Here is a 22,110-nt window from a genome sequence, read left to right as displayed (position 1 = left end):
GTGATTGACCAAAGTCAGTTGCGATAGTCTGCTCACCCACGACCCCAAATCAGGACAAGCCTTATGGAAAATGAATCGCTCCAGTTGCTGCTGTAAAAGCTTGCAGATATGAACTTGAATGTGTTTGCAATTGACCTTGACAAAGGTGCATGAATCTTGATTGTAGCAAGATCTCAGCGCTCGATACAATTGTGAAGATACTAAAGTCGCATTTTTTTCCCCATCACTTCCAAATATGCCAAGTTCTTCCAAACCAAAGAAAATAAAGAGAGTGATGAAGGAAAGATCGGAAAAAGACAAAAAGAAGGGTGGGGGGTGGGTGTCGGTGGGTGTTAACAGCTTCAATAAATCATCCGGGCCAGTCACCGCTCCCTGGAGAGGAGGGATGGATTAAATTAAGCACTCCTTGGACTCCCTCTCTCTCTCTCTCTCTCTCTCTCTCTCTCTCTCTCCCCCCTCTATTTATGTACACCCCCCCATCGCCTATAAATGCCGTCAGCTGATCGTCAGACGACACAAGCACGCAGCAGCTCGCCGCACAAAGCGGGAGAGGAGAGAAGAGAGAGGGAAGCATCAAAAAGAGAAGGTCGAGGAGCTGCAGGTGGGGGCGGGGGGGATGCCATGAGCCCACGAGTCGCCGGACGGACTTGAGGACTATTTCCACAGGGGGGCCGGGACTGGAGACTGGATTCCACTCTCCCCTCCCTCTTTCTCCTCTCCTCTTCTTCCCAACATCGATTTCTTCCTCGCCGCACGTGAGGCTGGCGGCGAGTGGACTTCCGCTTGTGTGCTGAGCGAGAGGGAGCTGTCCGGTGCTGAACTTGCTCCCGCTCTGCCCCAGGAGGAAGCCAAAGTGCTGGAATTCGCACACAATTCGAGATCTGCTTCCGCAAACTCTGCTGGCCACGCTGGCCACGCCGGTCTGCTGTGTTTGCGTGTGTGCGGACTCGTGTGTCTGAGTGTGCGCGTGCGTGCGTGTTGCACCACCATGCCGAGGTCTTTCCTGGTGAAAAAGGTGAAACTGGATGATTTCTCCACCGGGGATGATTTGGAGAGCGCCTACCGGCCCAGGACGGAGCTCAGTCTGCGGCTACATGACAAAGGTAGGTCGGGTTCGGCTTGAACAGGTGTGTGGATGTCGAATGTGCGCCACAACCACAGCCTGGGTTGGAATGTGCTGAGGATGCATTTGCTCGTTTACAAGCAGCTCAACTGGTTGAAGACGTTTTTTGCACAAAACTTCACTTCTGTTGAACCCATTAGAGTCGAGCAGGAGGGCTCAGCTGTCAAATTAGGGAATTAAACCTTCATATTTTTCATATGCAACTCTTTCTGCTGAGCTATTTGAAAGTGGATGTTTGCGAGAAGGTCGTATGAACTCCATGTTTCATTGATTTTCAGCTTCTCCGCCGACTTCCTCTCAGGCTAAATAAGGTTAAAGGAGACAACCAGGGGTCATTTATGACAACAAACCTTTCAACTTTGGACTCCATGGCTCATTTCAAGTCCAATTCATTGAAAACAAATACGATACTCAACAGGCTTCTGGCAGTGATATTTATGTGTGTGGTTAGGTCACGGTAGAAACTATAAAGTGAAATTTCCGTGAGCTTGTACAATTCTGAATTGTGAAAATTGTGCGGCTTAAGATGTTTTGAAACATCGTTGTGCATGACGTCACACAAGAGCTCAGAGTGTTTTGTTGTTTGCACTTTTTACAGCGGTTAACTTCTTTTACTTGAGATTATTCATGGCACGCCTCACTTTTATGCCACGGTCATTTAAAAGCAACTGCTATTATTATTATCATCACATTGAAACCTCCAGAAGCCTTTACGTGCTAGATACTTTGTTTGTGTGCTGATTATGTAAATAGCCTTTAAATAAAACAACCCCTGCTCATCAAGAATACCTGTTACACAACAACCAAGAAACATGCAGATAATATGACACTAAAATCGGAAAGATATATATATATATATATATATATATTAGTCAAGTATTTGATTGGCTGACTTGGGTGCAGGCAGTGTGGGTTCAGTGACTAACGGGTTCAGGTTAGGGTTACTGGTGACTAGTTGCCTTTCAGCCAGAGTCAGGATAAGCTCCAGCTCACCGAAAATAGAAAATGGATGGATGGATATTCATTTATTTTAAATATATATTTTTAAATTTTACATTTATTGTGATTTTTTATTATATATATATATATATATATATATATATGGATGGATATTTATTTCTTTATTTTTAATTTTATATATATATTTTTTATTATATATATATATATATATATATATATATATATATATATATATATATTTAAAATAAATGAATATCCATCCATCCATTTTCTATTTTAATTATTCTTTTATTATATATAATATAATTATATATATATATATATATATATATATATATATATATATATATATATATATATATATATATATATATATATATAATAAAAAATTACAATAAATATAAAATTAAAAATAAATAAATATCCATCCATCCATTGTATTGTATTGTATACTGTATATTATTTCAAGTACATATGTGTGCTTAATTTATAATTTATTCTGTTGTAAGTAACAAGTAAATGCTTGGATGTAGGGTTGGGAAACACAATTTTATAAAAATTTTAACTTATTTTTCCACCTGCATTGCTATTAATATGGTTAAAATGTTACTTCATACAGCTAATAAATGTTTGATGATGAGCTTCCCCCCCCCCCCCCATGCATTATTTTTCTCAAAATAGCAAATCCAATCCAAATTCAATAAAATCTCAGATTGACCCCAGTGGTTGAACCTGATACTGTATGTTTCTATAAATTGGCAATATTTTGAACATATCTATTAAAACTTTCCTTATGGCTCGGAATTACTACGTTATGAATATGATCTGTATATTTTTTTGGGATACACAAGATACCACCACATCTGAGGAAAAACAACCAATCAGAAACAGACGGTGTGACTTGCGATGTGTCAAGTACATAATTGATGACGAACGCATTGCACTTCTGTAAGATATCCCTAAAAATGAGATGAATAGCGTAGCAGGTACCCGGTCTTATTCCAAGGCATCAGTAGTCACAAGGGCGGCCAGTGCCAGTATCGGCGCCCTCTTGTGGCTGTCTTAAGAACAGAAACTAAAAATGATAAACTAGAAGAAAAGAAAGTTGCCATTAGTTTATATATTTTTTTAGATTGGGTACGTAGGTCTTTAAAATGATCGGTCTTTTTTTTTTTTTATGTAACAAGAGCACTAGTGGTATCAGTAGTTGGTATCGGCATTGGTGAGTTGAGAACTCGTACTGGTATTGGTCTGAAAAAAAAAGTGGTATTGAACATCCTTAGCTACCTGCAAGATTATCATTAAAAAAATGATCAATTGAGTTCGATTTCCGATTGATGTTTGCGTATGAACGCACATCATGTTATTTGCGCTTGTACTCTTTATTCCGCCTTTTTGCTGCACAACCTCCAGCAACGGCGTGACTCATTGTTGTGCCCCGTGAACTTTAATGCACCCTTGAACAGACAGTCTCCATGCATCCTCCACCCGGGCGCCACTGACACGTTGTTGCATCAGCGTGCGCTTCCCGCGAATGACCCTCACTTGTGTTTGCGCGTCGGCGAAGACAGAAAAAAAAAAACGACACAAATCTGTCAGTGGCGTATTCATCATGTCGAGGCTAACAAGCCCTGCGTGGCTTCACACGCGACCCGCAGCCTTCCGCTACCTTTTTTTCTACTTCTTCTTCTTCCACCTCCCTCCCTCCTCAAAAAGCTTGACGTGGCCGGAACGCTCACCGCAGTGCAGGATTGAGCCCGGCTGAGCCGCCGCGCGCGTTAGCGGCAACTTTCTGCTCGGATGAAGCACAGTTGGGAAGAATTGATATCCCGCTTGTGTTGCTTTGTGTGTAATGGGACCGCTTGGATAGAGAGAAACGAGTCATGCAGAGGTTTCTCTTCAGCTCGTTAATAGACGCAAAAATAAGACGACTTCATGCTGAGCATAAACGCTAAAATAAAATAAAAAAAATACTTAAGGAAGACGTATTTTATACAGCACAAGGCAACGGTTTTAAACCATACCTTGGTTGTTGGACCATTTGGTATTTAATTTGTTTAGTCACAGTAGGGACGTTGAATTAGTTCCAAATTTTACATCATTGGCTTCACGGCTGAACGAGATTAGCATGGCTGTCTGGAGAGGTTGTGGGTTTGAATGTAAGATCTAAGCTTCCTGCTTGCAGCAGAATCTAAATTGTTCAAAGAAGTGAATGTAAATGATTTGTACCCTGTGATTGATTGGCGACCATAACCCAATTATGGGTCAAAAATGGACCGATCCTCTAGCTCAGAGGTGGGCATCGAGGGCCGGAGTCCTGCAGGTTTTGCGTGTTGCCCTTCTCCAACACAGCTGATATATGATCAGCTCATCAGCAAGCTCTGCATAAGCCTGATAACGATCCTGTTGATTGGAATCAGCTTGTGTTGGAAGTGAGAAACCTACAAAACCTGCAGGACTCCGGCCCTCGAGGACCGAGATTGCCCACCTCTGCGTCTAGCTGGATCAATTTAACCCAACTTTGAGTCGAGAAATTGGTCTTTTAGTGTAAAAAAAACCCCTCATAAGTATTGATGAGATTCTTTACTTGGGTCAAAAAATTGGGTCCTTTTGTATTAAACAACCCAAAAAGTTGGGTCAAATTGATCCATTAAGTGGATCAGTCCATTTTTGATCCATAGTTGGGTTACTTTTGACCCAACTGTTTTTGCAGACTTTTTCACTTAAAAGTAGGGCTCAACCGATATGGATTTTTTGAAGCCGATGTCAAGTCGATACTTGGCAGAATAAAATTCCGATAACCGATTAATTGGCCGATTAATTAAAGAATACATAATGGTTCAAATAACTTAAGTGTTGGTCCCTTAATGCCTACACTATTAAATATATGGATATGTGACTGTTTGACATTACTTCATCCTTTAAAAAAAAACATTTATTTTTTATTTTTTAATATTTACAACACAGAGAAAAATCGATCGATTTTTGTAGGCAGGGTGATGTTTGAATGTCGCTTTTGAACGTTACAAAAATAAACAGCTGGAAAATAAATCGACCACTTTTACAGCTAATATCGGCCTATTAAATCGGCCAGCTGATTAATCGGTTCAACCCTACTCAAAGCTCAGCAACAGTTCACTAACGATCTTGGCCAGCATATATAATAGAAACAAATGAAATGGAAATTGTTTTTAAGTATAATTCATTGATATATTCTAAAAAAAAAAAGAGGCACAGATTTAACTACATTATATATGCTCTCATATCATTGCTAAAACAACCAAACAATCCCACAGTGGCATCATTATGTTGAACTGTGTTTAATATTTTTATTACCTCAATTATGACTAGGTAAATAAACAAAAGTAGAAACTGTTGTCCTCCTTAGAATGCAATAATAATAAGAATGATTGTTCAATTTCCAGCTCTAAGATAGTGTCAATCAAAAGTGAACATTTGAAAGAGCTCCTATGTTGGATCTCATCACTGAGTTGTGCCAATTGTCACAAAATTGGCTACTATATACGTTTTATTGGCTTTTATATGTGCAGAAAGTGAGGCCAGTGCCCTGAAAACCTGACATGACGATTCGTGGCTTTAAAAAGACATCAAGGGGAGGGAACTTTGAAAACCCAGAGGAGGTATATTCAGGCGTTAAATTATATCTAAGGATACAATCGTGTTTTCTTTTCATACTTCACTTCCTGGAGGCTTTTCAGTTTTTGATGGAAAGTTGTAAAAGCAGTCAGAACGCGTTGCTAGTCACTGCTGATGGTGGCTGTATGCTAAGCTATCACATCCATATAGAACACAGAACATCTACTTTGCTGCTGGGGAGGTCGCCGGTCGCCGGTCGCTTTTCCACTTCAGTAAAGTATGTTAGAAAACTAGGCTGCATTAAATGCATTAGCCTGAACGAGGCATGCTAGCAAACAACACCATTGGATGCAGCATGGCCATGATAAGGAGTTCAATTCTATTCATGAGGAGACTGTCAACAGCAAGAAAACGGATTGGAACAGCAAAATGGAGACTGCGGAGTACAACGTTTTGAAATGACTAACCTGCTATATGATAGGGATGTAATGATAACGGCAATATCGTGATATCGCAATATTAAAACTGCCGCAATATCGGCGTCGTCATGTCACAATATTAAAAACAGCACATCTGTTAAAAAAGTCAAGTCGATTTCCATTTGTGCAGTTCTAGCACCCTCTGGTGGTTAGTTTTTCTTTAGTGCTGTTTAATTTTCACAAGGCATGTTTTGGCCCTTCTATGTTTAAAATCCACGCTAATGGTCAGATGAAGAAGAATGTAATATGCTTGTGGACAAAGTCAATATGTGGAGGAACTCAATGTGTGCGTGCATTAGCAAGTAAGTGCCTCAATATTAACTCATTCGCTGCCATTGACGGCTATAGACGTCAAAAATTCATTTGAACTATTTCTATTAGTTTAACATGTTTTTTCCACTTTTGCTAACAAGTGTGAAAACCTAGAATTTTTTATTGTACATTTAGAACAGATATAAAATTAATTTGTGATTTATCGTGAGTTAACTAGTAATGTCATGCGATTAATACAAAAAATTCTAATTAATCACATGACTTTAATAATTAACTCCCGATTAATCACAAATTTGATATCTGTTCTAAATGTACATTTTTTTTTAAGGTTTTCATACTCTTATTAAGTGTAAAACTAATACAAATAGTTCAAATGAATTTTTGGCGTCTATAGCCGTCAATGGTAGTGAATGAGTTAAGTAGTATTTTGTAGGTTGTTTATATGCATTGCTGTTATGTACAAAAGCACAATATTGTGTGTGTGTGTGGGGGGGGGGCGTGTCCTAGCATGAGCTAATTTTTTTTTTTTTACAATATTGTGATCTTTTCTGATAGCACAAACCTCCCCACATATCGTGATAATATCGTATTGTGATGTTTCATTTGATTTATTTGTAGCAGGGACAGTACATACTAATATGCCATAATTAGCCAAAAGGCTATTTTTTTGGTTGTCATTAGCTAGATCATTATTTTTAGTAAAATAACAAAATAATTAGGCCAATTAGACAAACACTTTTATTCAATCAATGACAGTTATGACTTGATATAAGTAATTGATAAATATATGATGTGTGAAAAAAAATCAGCTGTCTGGCCCCATCTTGTGCCTCTAATTTGATATACAAGAAACCACCGAGCATGAGGACAAACAACCAATCACTGACAGAAACCATGACTTTGATTATCATTCATTTGTAGCTGGTAGCTGACCCTTTACATTATTGCCCTACACAAGCATCCTATTCATCATGCAGTAAATTTCTGTGTCCAGAACAAGTCCAACACAAAGCGCAGTCTAGCTGCGTGCATGGGTGGAATTTTCTTCCTTTTGGTATTTTGCTTGACTAGCGCAGAAGGATAGTAGAATGGAATGCAGCAAACTCCCAGCCAATCGAAGCGGCTCCCCGCATTCCCATCGAAATCAATCAGGTGGAAACGCACATTGCAGAAGCAGAACTTGACATGACGATAAGAATATGAATTCATCCAATGAAATGATTTCTATCATGATTCAGAGGGATTGTCTCTGATTGGTTGTTTTGTCCTCAGGCATGGAATTCTTTTTGCAAGCTAAATAAGGAGTAATAACATAGCAATAACCGCGACAGACCAGATGAAAAGAGTGCCCTGAGAAAGCAGCCAATCGAGAGATGTTTGTGTCTTCACTTGTCTGTAAAGCAATGTTTACATCATTTCAAAAAGTCCAAATCGTCATCAAATGGACCCAGACGCCAGACATGAGACAAAACCAAGTTCAAAGCCTAAACCCCATTGTTTTCTTCTTGCCCGACAGCCGGCTACATCAGCGACTACATCAGCCCGTCGGTGTACGATGGCGAGAGCGACGGCGGGATCAAGGTACCCTCGCCGGACCCCCTCTACGACGGCATCCACAGCGACTACGGCGCCCCGGACTCGGAGTCTCCCGACAGCCCCGGCTCGGAGCTCACCGACGGCTACATCAACGGCGACGCGGCGGTCAGCGACGGCTACTCGGTGGACGCCTTTTACATCACGGACGGCCGCTCCCGCAGGAAAGCCATGGGCAGCCCCCGCAGCATCCAGAGGCACACGTGCAACGAGTGCGGCAAGACCTACGCCACCTCGTCCAACCTGAGCCGGCACAAACAGACGCACCGCTCGCTGGACAGCAAGCTGGCCAAAAAATGCCCCACCTGCGGCAAGGTGTACGTGTCCATGCCCGCCATGGCCATGCACCTGCTGACGCACGACCTCAAACACAAGTGCGACGTGTGCGGCAAAGCCTTCAGCCGGCCGTGGCTCTTGCAGGGCCACATGCGCTCGCACACGGGCGAGAAACCCTTCGGCTGCGCCCACTGCGGGAAAGCCTTCGCGGACCGCTCCAACCTGCGCGCGCACATGCAGACGCACTCGGCCTTCAAGCACTTCAAGTGCAAACGCTGCGACAAGACCTTCGCGCTCAAGAGTTACCTGAACAAGCACTACGAGTCGGCCTGCTTCAAAGGGCCCTTCTCTCCTCTCGGACCCTTGGATGCATGACCCTCCCGGCCATTTGCAAAAAAAAAAAACGGAAAAAAAGTGACGCAAACTATTTTGTGTTCGGACCCGGCTTTCTCCTCCCTCGCTCACGTTCTGCACCTCGCTTTCCCCTGCAGCCAATTAACGGTGACGACGATAGCACAATTTTTTCTCCTCCAGATGAAGGATTTGAACTGTTTGACGCATGCACTTCCTGTTGACTTCTTCTTCCTGTTCCGGATAGAGACGACAATAATACAAAGGCGGCTTCTATCCGGCGTCGGGTTCAGACTTTCGCTAGGATGACGGCGCTGACGGCGAGCTAACGGCTGCTGGCTTCCTCTCTGCACTACGACGCGTAGAAAGAGTTTTTTCTTTTGCTTTTGGAGAAATAATAGTAATAATAGAGTAATAACAACGATAGTAACGCTAACGTTCTTCTGCACCAAGTGACCATTTTCTCTCCGCTACCGAGGTAGAAACAAAGACTATTTATTTATTTATTTAATTATTTAACTATTTATTGTTTACTTATTTGTCATGTATTTTTTTATGTTGCACTTTATTTTTTTTAAAAATTGAATTCTTTTTTTTCTACCGCAAAAGGCCAAAGCATTTGCCACTTTTGAAAGGTGTAGTCAAGTCATACAAGAATATGTTCTATGCAGTACCACTTGTCTAAACAAAGCATTCTGATTGATATTGTGTTTGTGGAATATTCTGAATGAAGCAGCGAAATCCGTCTGTTTTCATCCATTTCAGGAGGCGGCCATTTTGTCTAGTACAAAATGACATCCCAGTTGCTCAGGCCTCAAGTACTGCCCAATCATGGTGCCCCTGTTTCTTGAGTTTGGTCGTGTGACATTGGCAAGCTAAGCCGTGATTGGTCGTTCACCCGTGAACAACAGTGATGTCATTTTCAATTGACGGCAAGTAGCAAAATGGCCGCCCCCTGAGATAACTTACATTCCATAAACACTAGATACGTTCTTGTACTTCTTCCTACTCTCTTTGAACATGTGAATGAGGATTATTTTCTTTTTTTAACTTTTATATTCTTTCCTCAACTTTTATTTTATATTTTCTATGTTTATATGGCCAGTAAATTAACCAACAACCAAAATTAAATCAAAATCAGAATGTTGAGTTTAGAGTATTGGGTGTGCATATATCATGTTAGTAAAGACGTTTTTTTTTTTAATTAACTTCCTCTTTAAGTGCTATTTTTTTTGTAATTATGTTGTTCAACTTTTTTTTTTCTAACCGTTATTTGCATGCAAAAAAAAAAAAATCTTATCTATGCCAACATCACATAAAGCTTTTTTTTTTTGTTGCCAAAATTTAATAGACGAGGGCAATATTTTTCTCTTGGAGCCTCCGTAGGACTTTTTTCAAAGCAATAATCACACTAATGCATGGTATTTTATGAAGTATTACCTACTACTGTATAGCAGTTTTAAAAATCAGGTATGTTTGACTTCACCTATAGATATAAACAGAAAAAAAAAAGACAACTATTGCAGACATCAGGGAACATGCCAATGTAGTGTTAGCGGAACAAAAAGAAACAAAAAAGTCTTTCCTCTCTCGTTATGCACTGCCTGCCTCTTTGTGAGTAGAACTAATGTAGGATTTTTTTTTTGGGGGGGGAAAAAGGAGCTGGGATCAGCTGCTTGCCGGATTGGATGACAAATAAACGTCCATCTTGAAAAATTCGAACCGAGGTATGGACTTGGTGACGTGCAGGTGCGTCCACCAACTTTAAACGCGATGCATTATTCAGCCGCACATAAAGTGTACATTCTCAGACCGCGGGAAAAAGCGTGCACTTACGGCTGGACGGCCCGGCCGGCACCTTCACGTTTACCACCCCCCCCCCCCCCCACTGTATACATTAGCGCCGCCATTTTCCCCCGATTCATTCCTACCAACAGGATGAAGTCACATAAGGCCCCCCTTGAACAATACATGGTGAGCCAGTTGATAGCAGTGCGGCTGAACCCAGCTTCTCTAAACCCCGAAAAAAAAATCCGCCGTAGAATTCCTGGAGCTTCCCTGGAGACACTCGGAGGACGCGCGCAACTGCGGCAAAAAATATTGGCGCTCGGTAATGACGATTGCCGTTTACGTAACGCGCTGGCAGCGACCCGGGGGAGAACATCTGGGCCGTCTGATTAAACTCCGCACCCCAGTCAAGCTTCCAACAATTGGAAATAATATCTTTAATATGAACAAGTGATTCTTTTACAAAGTACTTGCGATAATTGCGGTTCCTCGGGCGTGCGTAACCTTTATTTAATCACACATCCAGATGAAGATCCCGAGTTTAATAAGGAGATTATTCAATTAGCCATTTGCTTTTTCACTACGCATTATCGTAGGGTTATAAGAATAAAAGGAGAGTTTGCACTGAACATGGACTTTTGCCCTACATTTGCCTTCATCTCAGATTTAAACTAACAGCTCTCATTTGAAGACAAACACTTGCGAGAATGTTGTGAGGCGGCAGTTTAAAAAAAATAATAAATTGCAGCCGTCAATCTAATCTTGAGCTCTTTGAAAAATGAGTCACAAAAGCAGAAGTATTTTTATCCAGGAATTTAAAAAAGAACTAAAAAGCAAAGTAAAACCTAAAAAGAATAAAAGCAATAAATCAACAGAGATGAAGATAAAGGTGTGAATAATTGTTGACTGTGAAATCGATGCAATACCGTAAAAGAGCTTAATAGCAGATAAGAAGTTGGAGAATTATGTGAAGAACATGCAATGGAATAATTAGAATGGAACTCCGGATAACGCAGACCTCCACCAAGGCAATACAATCCTCAGTGTGTCTCATTTGATTGGAAAAATCATTATAGATATTGTCCTACTCCAGCCCTGTAGGTGGCGGTCATGAGCATTACAAGAATAAACAAAAAAAACTTATATAAAAGCACAGAAAAAGTTCAACAGGATTTTCTATTTTAAATATCTACAAGGGGTGAAACAAAAACCCTTTTGAATCTTTTTTTAAATATAATTTAAAAGATGCAAATGTATTGAATCAAAACAAATTGAATCATTCCACTTAAAGTGAAAATAAATGTCTTCTAAATTTGACATGGGACACAGAAGCGTGTTCAAAAAAATCACCCAGGTATCAAAAAAGAAAAGAAGAAAAAAAAACAAGTCTTTTTTTTCTGCTAAATCCTTACAATTGAGCACTCCATAATTCTAAAATAAATCTTTTCACATTTCCAGCAATTATCTTCAAGCATGTTTATGCTAATAACATATTTACAAAGAAATCTCCGACAGGGTCTTTAAGAGCAATAATCCGCTGACCTGTTTGCTCCGGACGGCAGTCCTGTTTGCAGTTGTGTGTCTCCATGCGAGCTCCAGATCTTTTGCTCTCCAAGCACTTCCATCCGAATCATGTCCACCTTGAAAGAAAGTAGCACAATGAAACTAACTAGAATTCAGGTAGAGAAGAATTGAAAACTTGTACTAGCTTGACCTCTCTTCTGTTTTTTCTTTCTTTCTTTCTTTTTGTATTTCCGAGCTGAAGTGCGCTACGCTGGCCGAACTAATCACTTGTTGGACGAGGGTTTGTAAAAGGACTGAAGCGTTTTTAACCGCTGTACAGTGATATCTCTCACACTTTATCTCGGGAGATTCTGGGCTCTCTGGTGCAGAGGGAGGATCTCCTGGGTCTTTTGAGCCAGTATTTAGACAATGTAAGCACAATGAACACAAAGCATTTTGTGGCACTTCATAATAAAGAACTATCTTAACCAACAACGATGCTGCCTTTGTTGTCTTTTTTATTTATTTATTTTTTATGGAGTTCGGAAATAAGATTTTTTTCAAATAGCTTTTCATTCACTATGAACCGTTATTCTCAGAATTCTCACTTGAAAGTGAGAATAATAGTAGCACTAATAAAGTCAGAATTCGGAGAATAAAATCAGAATTCTGACTTTAAAGTCAGAATTCTGAGAATAAAGTCAGAATTCTGACTTTAAAGTGAGAATAACAGTAGCACCAATAATGTCAAAATTCTGAAAATGAAGTCAAAATTCTCACTTTAAAGTGAGAATAACAGTAGCACCAATAATGTCAAAATTCTGATGGTGTCAAAATTCTGAGAATAAAGTGAGAATTCTCACTTTAAAGTGAGAATAATAGTAGCACTAATAAAGTCAGAATTTCGAGAATAAAGTCAGAATTCTCACTTTAAAGCCAGAATTCTGAGAATAAAGTGAGGATTCTGACTTTATTCTCGAAATTCTGACTTTATTAGTGCTACTATTATTCTCACTTTAAAGTCAGAATTCTGACGTTATTCTCAGAATTTTAAAGTATTATTCTCACTTTAAAGTGAGGATTCTGACGTTATTCTCGAAATTCTGACTTTATTAGTGCTACTATTATTCTCACTTTAAAGTCAGAATTCTGACGTTATTCTCAGAATTTTAAAGTATTATTCTCACTTTAAAGTGAGGATTCTGACGCTATTCTCGAAATTCTGACTTTATTAGTGCTACTATTATTCTCACTTTAAAGTCAGAATTCTGACGTTATTCTCAGAATTTTAAAGTATTATTCTCACTTTAAAGTGAGGATTCTGACGTTATTCTCAGAATTTTAAAGTGAGAATAATAGTAGCACTAATAAAGTCAGAATTTTGAGAATAAAGTCAGAATTCTCACTTTAAAGCCAGAATTCTGAGAATAAAGTGAGAATTCTGACTTTATTCTCGAAATTCAGACTTTATTAGTGCTACTATTATTCTCACTTTAAAGTCAGAATTCTGACGTTATTCTCAGAATTTTAAAGTGAGAACAATAGTTGTACTAATAAAGTCAGATTTCTGAGAATAAAGTCAGAATTTTCACTTTAAAGTGAGAATTCTGAGAATAAAGTGAGAATCCTGCCAAACCTTCTTTTTTTTTTCTCTCTTCACTGGCCCTAATCCTCTTCTGTAAAACCACGCAAGTACATTTAAATGAATTCATGTTTGAGTGCCGACTTCCGTTGACATAGAAGCTCTATCCCTCTTTCTGGACACATCTCTGTAAAGTAATATTAGTCGAGCTAATATTGTATGTTTAAACAGATAGCGAGAGATAGTGAGAGGGCACAGTGGGCTCATTAGCGCTCTTAAGGCTGCAAGCTGCCCGGCGGTAATGGGCTGCTTTCCTTTGCTTAAACAAACATTGCAGTTTCCTAAATCAATATGTGGACATTTAGCGGCGGTTAGCTGGAGTGACGCAGAGTCCCCTTTCACTTTCAAATCTATTTTCCTTTTGGTTAGCTCAGACGATCGTTTGACCTTCACACATTCATCTGCTAATAAGGGGGAAAAATGTGAAAATGAATGAATGAATATGTTCGTAAGCTGTTTTGTCACATTGTGACCTTTTCACATGATTCATTTGTATCTCATTTGTTTCATCTATAGTATATACTCCAAAAACAGGCATATTCAGCTGTTGGGTAAAACTTAAGGATGAATCTAAAACGCAGGATAACTTTTACAGGTGAACTTAATTCAACCTTCTCTAAACCTTTGATTGCACGTCCAACGGTTCATCGTCAGTACTTTCCTGGATTGATCAGTTTTTAGGGCTCATCTTGGTCTAAATGTGAACAGTATCGCAAAGAAGATCGATACCAATTTCAATGCCAATTCTAATTGAAACAGGACATTTATTGATTATCTTTTTTTTTCTTTTTTTTCTGGAGAGCTCAGTATTGATCATTCGGTAATTTTACCGATTTGACATGTCATCATCATTGCTCTCCTTTATATATATATATATATATATATATATATATATATATTTTTTTTTAATATGTATATATATATTTTTTGTATTTTTATTTTTTTTTGTATGTGGGTGAATATGTGTACATGCGTGCATTCATTAGTTCACCTAAAACCTATATATATATATATAAAAAAAATAATCCCATACCATTTCCCTAAACCGAACACTTTCCGCCAGCGTCGTGAGGCCGTCAGGAAACCCGAGAAAAGACCAAAGAAAAGAAAGTAAAGTGAAATCCAGCACCGACCAGACACCACCCACCAGGCCACCAACCAGAGTCCTTCACCAACCCCAGAGACATCTAAATTTCAACAACTCAGGGAGACCTCAAGAGACCAAAGACATTTATTGATTATCTATTAGGGCTGGAGTGAAGCTAGATTTGAATCTTGCTAGCAGCTTCAAGATCACAAAGGCTAACTTAAATGATGGAAAGCCGCTCTTGATGCACACAAGGGCAATTGGACAACTCAACTGGGGAGCTCAAATTACCACCCGACAAACAAACACAGGAAAAGTGTGATTTTTTTTTTTTTTTTAACTTTTGTTAGCCATTGGGCTAGCTCACGCTTGTTAGCTAGGGTAACCAGGCGTCTCAGTTTAATCGGACAGTCCATTACTTTCACATTCACGCTTGCATTCTAATTCTCATTCATATCTAATCACACAGTAAATTCGGAGAGTGCTAATTTGACTCTATTTAGATTTAGAGTGGGACCAAATAGACTCAGTTTTAGAGTTATAATTAAACTTGGAAGAGCGTAAAATATAGAATAAAAAAAATAAAAAAAGGTGGTAGTGTAGCAGTCTTCAGAGCTGAAGGTCGTGAGTTTGCTCCTCAACCCTTGAATGCCTTTTATTATTATTTTTCAATTCTTTATTTTACTCTCTTCCAAGTGTAAATATTAGCCTACTCTAAAACTGAGTCTATTTATTTAATAGAGTCAAAACAGAATTTACTGTGCACAACTAGCCTAATGCTTTCCAATGTTACAACGCAGGAACGGTGTGCGGTAAATGGCTGCCAGGACAGAGCAATAATATAATACAGTCATGATAATTGATTGTACATTTGATTTTCAGCTAAATTGTTGTGTCCTGTTTTCAATTTTGAAAATCTGGTTATCCTATTGTTCCTTTAAACCAGGTATGAATGTGTCTCTTTGTTTGTGTGTTGGGTAGTTATGTAGAAAGTCACCCCCCCCCCCCCCCATTTTGTTTTGGTAATTTGTTTGGCAATTTGATCTATATTAAAAGCTCAACACTTATTCGCCTTGAATGCAAATGGTACACACACACATTCATTTCACTTGAATTCCCCCCCCTGCCCCAAAGTTTCTACAAAAGACTCGACATTGAGCGCACAGTCAACTGCAGCTTCACGTCATGGAGCTGACAGCACCTCACATCTGTTGCAGCTATTTTATACTGGTGTTACCTTCACGTCTGGTGTTAATCGAGAAAAGCTTATTTAACACTTGGCAAAGCGCCTTCCCATTATGTTATCGGCGTTTCTTTCCTTGCCTTGTTACTGCGTATTGATTCTTAATAGATTCACTTTTACGTATTTTAAATTGATGTAAGGACGTGACCAAAAAAGGATTTGTTTTGATATACTTTGTGTTGATGTCGACCGCAGAAATTAAATCATCTTGTTGCTTTCTGCTTTGTTGATTTTCGTGCTTCGTCATTATTATTATTATTATTTACCAAAGCTTGACCACGGGGGTGCTTGCAGGCCCCCCTTTCCCTTTTTTTGTAATCTTTTTTTTTCTTTTTCTTAAGAGCTAAGAGCTCAGTATTGTTCATTCGGTAATTTTACCTATTTGACATGACATCATCATTGCTCTTGATAGATATTATAACATTTTTAATTCTTCATTTCATATATTAACCATTCTTACACATTATTAACATTTTAATTCTTTATATTAACCTTGTCGAAATGTTTTGTGTCCTGTGCAGAGCAGATGGTGTTGATTTCGGTATAATCTGACCTTAAACTGGGACATACTATTTAGTCTAAAAAAGTTCCTTCTCAGCGCTTTGTGCGAAAACACATTTGGTCCTTGAGAACAGAATCTGTTTCGAACACGCACTCCTGACTCTGTTTTCGCCATCGCTCATGGAAAAGTACCCAGAAAGTATGTTTTGTCTACAAATGAAAGAGAGGAGGTCTTTTAACTATAAGAAGCCATTGTACACGCGGAAGAGACACATTTCGACGCTCTGAATCCCACCTGTTTAAGTGATGAATTAGAGGCTGTTTGAGTGTCCAGAGATCTCTGTTAGATTAAAAAAAACATTTTTGCAAAGGTGTTTTTTCTTACATTAAATCTGTCTTCAAATTTTGGAACACGCAAAGAGGAAATTTATTTTCATTCCTCAACACTCTCCCCTTTTTAATTTTTTCAATTTTTAATTTTTATTTTGTATGTGGGTGAGTATGTGCGTGTGTATGTGTGCATGTGTGCGTGCGTGTGAGTGTGTACTCATTAGTTCACCTAAAACCTATTAAAAATCCCACACCGTTCACCTAAACTGAATCTGAATACTTCAGAATCCAGCTGGAGTCGTGAGGTTGTCAGGAGACCCGAGGAAGGATCAAAGAAAACAAAGGAAAGAAAGGTCTTTTTATAGTCTTTTTCTGACATAATGATCCGATTTTTTTGTTTAAAAAAACCCCCAAACAAACTCTGTTGTTGCTGCTGTCAACATGTGTAGCATCTGAGGCTAAAAAAAATCTCCGCTATCTAGAAGAGCGGCGCTGCTTGAAAAAGACACAATGCAGCAGCACTTTGCAGTTTTATCAAGTTGACTACATCTCACGACTTCAACGAGAAAATTGGTTTCACAGCAGTGCCGGTGCACACCTATGAATCACCTTCAGCACCCCCCCACCGCCAAGCACGAGATTCTTTTCATCCCTCTATCGCTCCCTCCCCCCTCCATCATCATCATCATCATCACCACCACCACCCTTCTGCCTCCAACCTCTTCGCTGCCAAGTCGAACCAGGCCAATCGGGCCTGCAAGTCATTTAACTCCTGCTAGATGATAAGTCTTAGAATATAGCTCCCCTCAGATAATAAGCTTTATCGCTTGATTGCTCTGCACTCTCCCCCACTGTCTTTAGATTCCTGTCCAGGGACCAAGTCAAGCGAATCACACCATTTCCTTCCTGGCAAGTCAAATTAACACTCTCCGTGCGCGCGCGTGTGTGTGTGTGTGTGTGCCCGTGTCTGTGATTAGCAAGGATTGAGAGAGCGCCAAGGGTGTAAAATAAAATCCAACAAGTAACGGTTAAGTAACAATAGTGAGGACACCTGTATCGTTAAACAGCTCTATCTACAGGTGTCTAATTAAACAATTATTTTGTGGTGAATTTACATCGCTTTATATGTTTCCATGCCTCATCAGCAGTAAACCGCCTCTAGAATCTTTCAAAAGCTCAAAAGTCCGCATATACTTATGCAGCACTAATGAATAAGAGGACAGCCAGGCAAAAAAGTGGCTACTCAAGTGAAAATGATATTAAATCGAGGTCACGTCGGGCGTGAAAGGGCAAAGATGTGTAATAATGTGATGTCATGGTGATGACCTCCACTTGTATGTGATCAGTGCAGGATGAGCGAACAGCAATCTAATGGCTACGTGACCTTTTCCCACCCCTTCGCCCGTTTTTGGATCCACTCGAGCTCACTTTTCATTTTTGGACGGAACAAAAACTCAGCTTTAAGGACTTTTACTTAAGTTATTGAGTTATGGTTTAAAACTTAGATCACACATCTGTCATTTTGGATTTTGTGAGGTTGCCCTGGAGTCATCAAGCGTAAGTTTAGTTCTGATTTTCTGCATATCCAGATAATCGCACTGGGGAAGAATAAAAAAAAAAAAATCTGTTGAGTTGGATTTTTATGCTGATTAAAACTAAAATTGGCATGTCGATTCCAAAATTGCAGTCACTTTTTTTGTTTTCCTGGATTTTGACAGATTTTGCAACATCCACAGAATATTCTGTTCTATTGCTATAAAAACATGGAACCTACCAAAAGAAAGATTAGAGTCCCTTCTTTCATCAGGGAAAAAAGTACATTTGCATCTATTTCCGTTTTGCAGCAATTAACATTAGAATGTAGCTAAGTTTCATCGTTATTCATAAATCTGTTGAAAACACTGGGAAAAAGAGCTTGTTGCAACGTGGCTCGATCTCTTATACTCTACTGCCACGTTTTGTAATAACGACCATTGCTTAAAGCAACCTGTATCAAAGCCTTCTATATGCTCTAGCATTAAAAAAAAGCCATATAAATACATTTTTGGGAGTTCAGGACAAAGTATTACAAAACATATTTATACGTTTTTGGGTTTGAATGAGTTAACCTTGTAACCATGGGAATACCGTTGTAAGTAAATTTTTTTTGTGCTTTTTTTTTTTTTTTTTTTACCTTTTTGAAGCTTGTATATATATTTCTCACATTTATTATTATTATTATTTTTTTTTTATAAAGCGATGATCCTATAGCTCAAAAACTTGACGTGGTAGAGAAAAACAGATCCGTTTTGGATTCTGTACCCCAAAAAATTGGTAAAAGACCTCACTCAAAAACATTGTGCCCCAATCTGATTTAAAGATGACTCCAATGCGAATAAGCATTGTGTGTTTTGTATTGGAGATAATGTACGGTTTCACATCCTGAGTACAGACGCTCCCCTACTTACGAACATTCGAGTTACGAACAACGGTACATACGAACATTGCTGCGCGTACAGTATGTCGAAAAATGTTCGGAAAGAAATGCTGCAAGTTAGATTTTGTATTGCGCGTAGTGCTTCTTTCCGCCGCTAATACCGACGATTGGCGCTGTGAGAGCTCATTGGAGGCTGAGCAACGTGGCGAGGAGGAGGAGGAAGAATTGCCGGTCCCCATGAAGCAGGAAATAACTTTTGAAGCCGATTCCAGCGACGACGAAGAATCTCTCATGATATAAAATCCTCCTCTTCCTCCTCCTCCATCATCTCCTTAAGCATCGAGTACATCTTCCAAAAGTAAGTTAAACTTCATTTTATTTATCTTATTACGTACATGTACATACTGTGTGTGTGTGTGTCTCGCTCTCTCTCTCTAACATACGTAGTACAGTACTGTACGTATTCTCTCCATTTTATTAAAAGTTTTTTTCAGTACAAACCAATGCAGGTTACTTGTACAAGCCTTAAACATACTTATATAAACCTTCAATATACTTATATAGGCTTTAAACATAAATTATAATACAAAATATAGCACTGAAGCAACTTACGAACAAATTCACCTTACGAACGATCGTCCGGAACGTAACTCGTTCGTAAGGTGGGGAGCGTCTGTAGTTTTATACCTATTGTTATTGTACTGTATCATTGGCAGTGTATCAAGATATAGCCTGGCAAATGGAAATGTACATCTGTAAACACAGTTTGCTCATCTGAACTTTACCCTAAAAAAGGAATACTGCTTGGGAAAAAACTTGGCTTTTGGGTAAAAATGTGTAAATCAGTCAAAGAATGTACTACAGTCATTAGCATTAGCATGATTCCTACATCTTCAGCTCTCACTCCCGTGCTGGATGTTGGGAGCAATGAGGTATAAAGGACAAGGCTGTGAACATTTTCACCACATTGGAGGCTATTTGTAGAGATGGCTGCTGTCATCAGAAGTATCAACAAGTGCTGTTCACAGCCCTGGCGGAGGTGTGGACTGTTCTGTCAGTCTGGTTCTTGAATCTTTCCAGAAGCGGCATTTCTGTAAGTTGATTGTAGCAAGCACATGCCACTTTTACATTCCCCCTAATGGCCACCACAGTTGGCTGGCAGATGCGCATGCTAATTCCAGCCCTGCTTGTCAGCGAACAGGCTCGTTCCCTGGGAAGAGCGTTTTACAGGAGAATATTTTCAGGAGCGATGGGCATAGATGCTGAACAAAAGCCCAACAGCGTTGCTTCTTCTGCGAGAGATTTGTTGAAAAGGATGTCAAAGCTACAAAGAGCTACGTGGCACTTTAAAAATAGCAGTCACTTCTGGTTTGGGTGGCAACAGGCCTGATATATTGGAGAACTGGTCTCGTTGAACTCGGTTCCTCTGCGGCGGTGCTAACAAGACACACGGGGAGATCTCGTGTGTGCTTCCTGCTAGTATTCATATTTGGTTCTTCTTTTATTCCACAGTTTGTTTTAAGACGAAAATACTCTGAATAAACCCGCAGTGCTACGACCACCATGTCAATCAATTTAATTGATTGCACGTAGTCTAAGTCATAAACAATTAAAGGTGTGAAGTGTAAGGCACTTTGTGTGGGGTGTGAGAGAGTTTTGGGGGTTGACGACTCTAGAAAATATTTTTTTCTCTCTGATAAATCGTTTGCAAAGGGGCCATGACTTTCTGCATCATGGTTTGACTTCAGTGTCATCTCCTAGTGCAGGGGTCTGCAACCTGTGGCTCCGGACCACAACCTGTGGCTCTTTAGTCCCTCTCCTGTGGCTAGTTCTTTATTTTGATAACATATATTTCAAATAAATTCACGATTTAGATAAAAAGTGAATAATTAACTATCCCAATTTTTAAGTAAAATAGAAATAGAAAAATGAAAGGTCGCCTAAAAATGTCCAAATCTGATCATGAAATGTCAAAAAAATTAAGGGGAAAAGTAAAAATTTACCATAATGTCCATGAAATTGCCAAAAATGTCAGAGAATTGAATTTAAAAAGACATAAAAGAAAACGTTAAAAAAATAACTATAAATTGTCCAATAACAAAAGAAGAAATCCCGAAAATTACCAGAAAAGGTAAAATTGCCAAACAGTCAGAAAATAGATTTTAAAAAGGCAGAAATGAAAACATTTGCAAAGTAACTATAAAATGTCCAAAAAGAAAAGAAAAAGAAAAAAATATGAAAAAAAAAATGGAAAGGAAATGTTCAAAGGTAACCATAAAACGCCCCAAAAACAAAAGACAAAATCCTCAAAATTAGCATAAAATGTCTACAAAATTGCTTAAAATTGATAGGAAAAAAAAGTAGATTTTTTTTTAAAAAAAGGGCATAAAATATTCAAAAAAGGAAGGAGAGGCAAAAAAAATTATGACACTTTTTCCATAAGATTGCCCAAAATATCAGAACTTTGACAGAAAGACAGAAAAGTCTCAAATGTATGAAAGACTTCATATGAAAAATTCCCCCCCCCCCCCAAAAAAAATAAAAAAACCCCGGAAAGGTAGATTTTTTTTTTTTTAAAGGCATAAAATATTCAAAAAAGGAAGGAGAGGCAAAAAAATTACAGTACGATGTCCATAAAATTGCCCAAAATATCAGAACTTTGACAGAAAGACAGAAAAGTCTCAAATGTATGAAAGACATCGTATGAAAAATGACCCCCAAAAAATAAAAAAACAGAAGATGAAAGGTAAAAGAAAATGAATCTCAATGTATTGGCTGCTGCATATTTTGAGTTACTTTGTAGCGTCAGGTTTCCTTGAGCCCTCTATATTGTGGCTTGCATCCTTCTCTGCCCGCACAATCCACACAATCCACACGATCCAAAGGCAATGCATTCTCTTTGACATCTTCCCGCATGAAACTAATGTTCGCATCCACGGAGTTAATAT

At 39.0% G+C, this 22,110-nt stretch overlaps 1 protein-coding gene across 1 annotated transcript; it reads left to right on the top strand.

The window, feature by feature from the left end:
- The first annotated feature begins 532 nt into the window (after positions 1 to 532).
- LOC144058300 (transcriptional repressor scratch 1-like) lies at positions 533 to 12,438 on the top strand. Its single transcript, XM_077576689.1, has 2 exons — positions 533 to 1,103; positions 7,949 to 12,438. Exons 1-2 carry the CDS (start codon positions 989 to 991, stop codon positions 8,674 to 8,676), a joined length of 843 nt encoding a protein of 280 aa, XP_077432815.1. The 5' UTR covers positions 533 to 988; the 3' UTR covers positions 8,677 to 12,438.
- The last annotated feature ends 9,672 nt before the right edge of the window (positions 12,439 to 22,110 follow it).

The sequence above is a fragment of the Vanacampus margaritifer genome, chromosome 9, assembly GCF_051991255.1.
Source record: "Vanacampus margaritifer isolate UIUO_Vmar chromosome 9, RoL_Vmar_1.0, whole genome shotgun sequence".
In the NCBI taxonomy this organism is placed as follows: Eukaryota; Metazoa; Chordata; class Actinopteri; order Syngnathiformes; family Syngnathidae; genus Vanacampus; species Vanacampus margaritifer.
The sequence above is the reverse complement of the archived record's forward strand: the minus strand, read 5'-3'. Positions and strand labels throughout refer to the sequence as shown.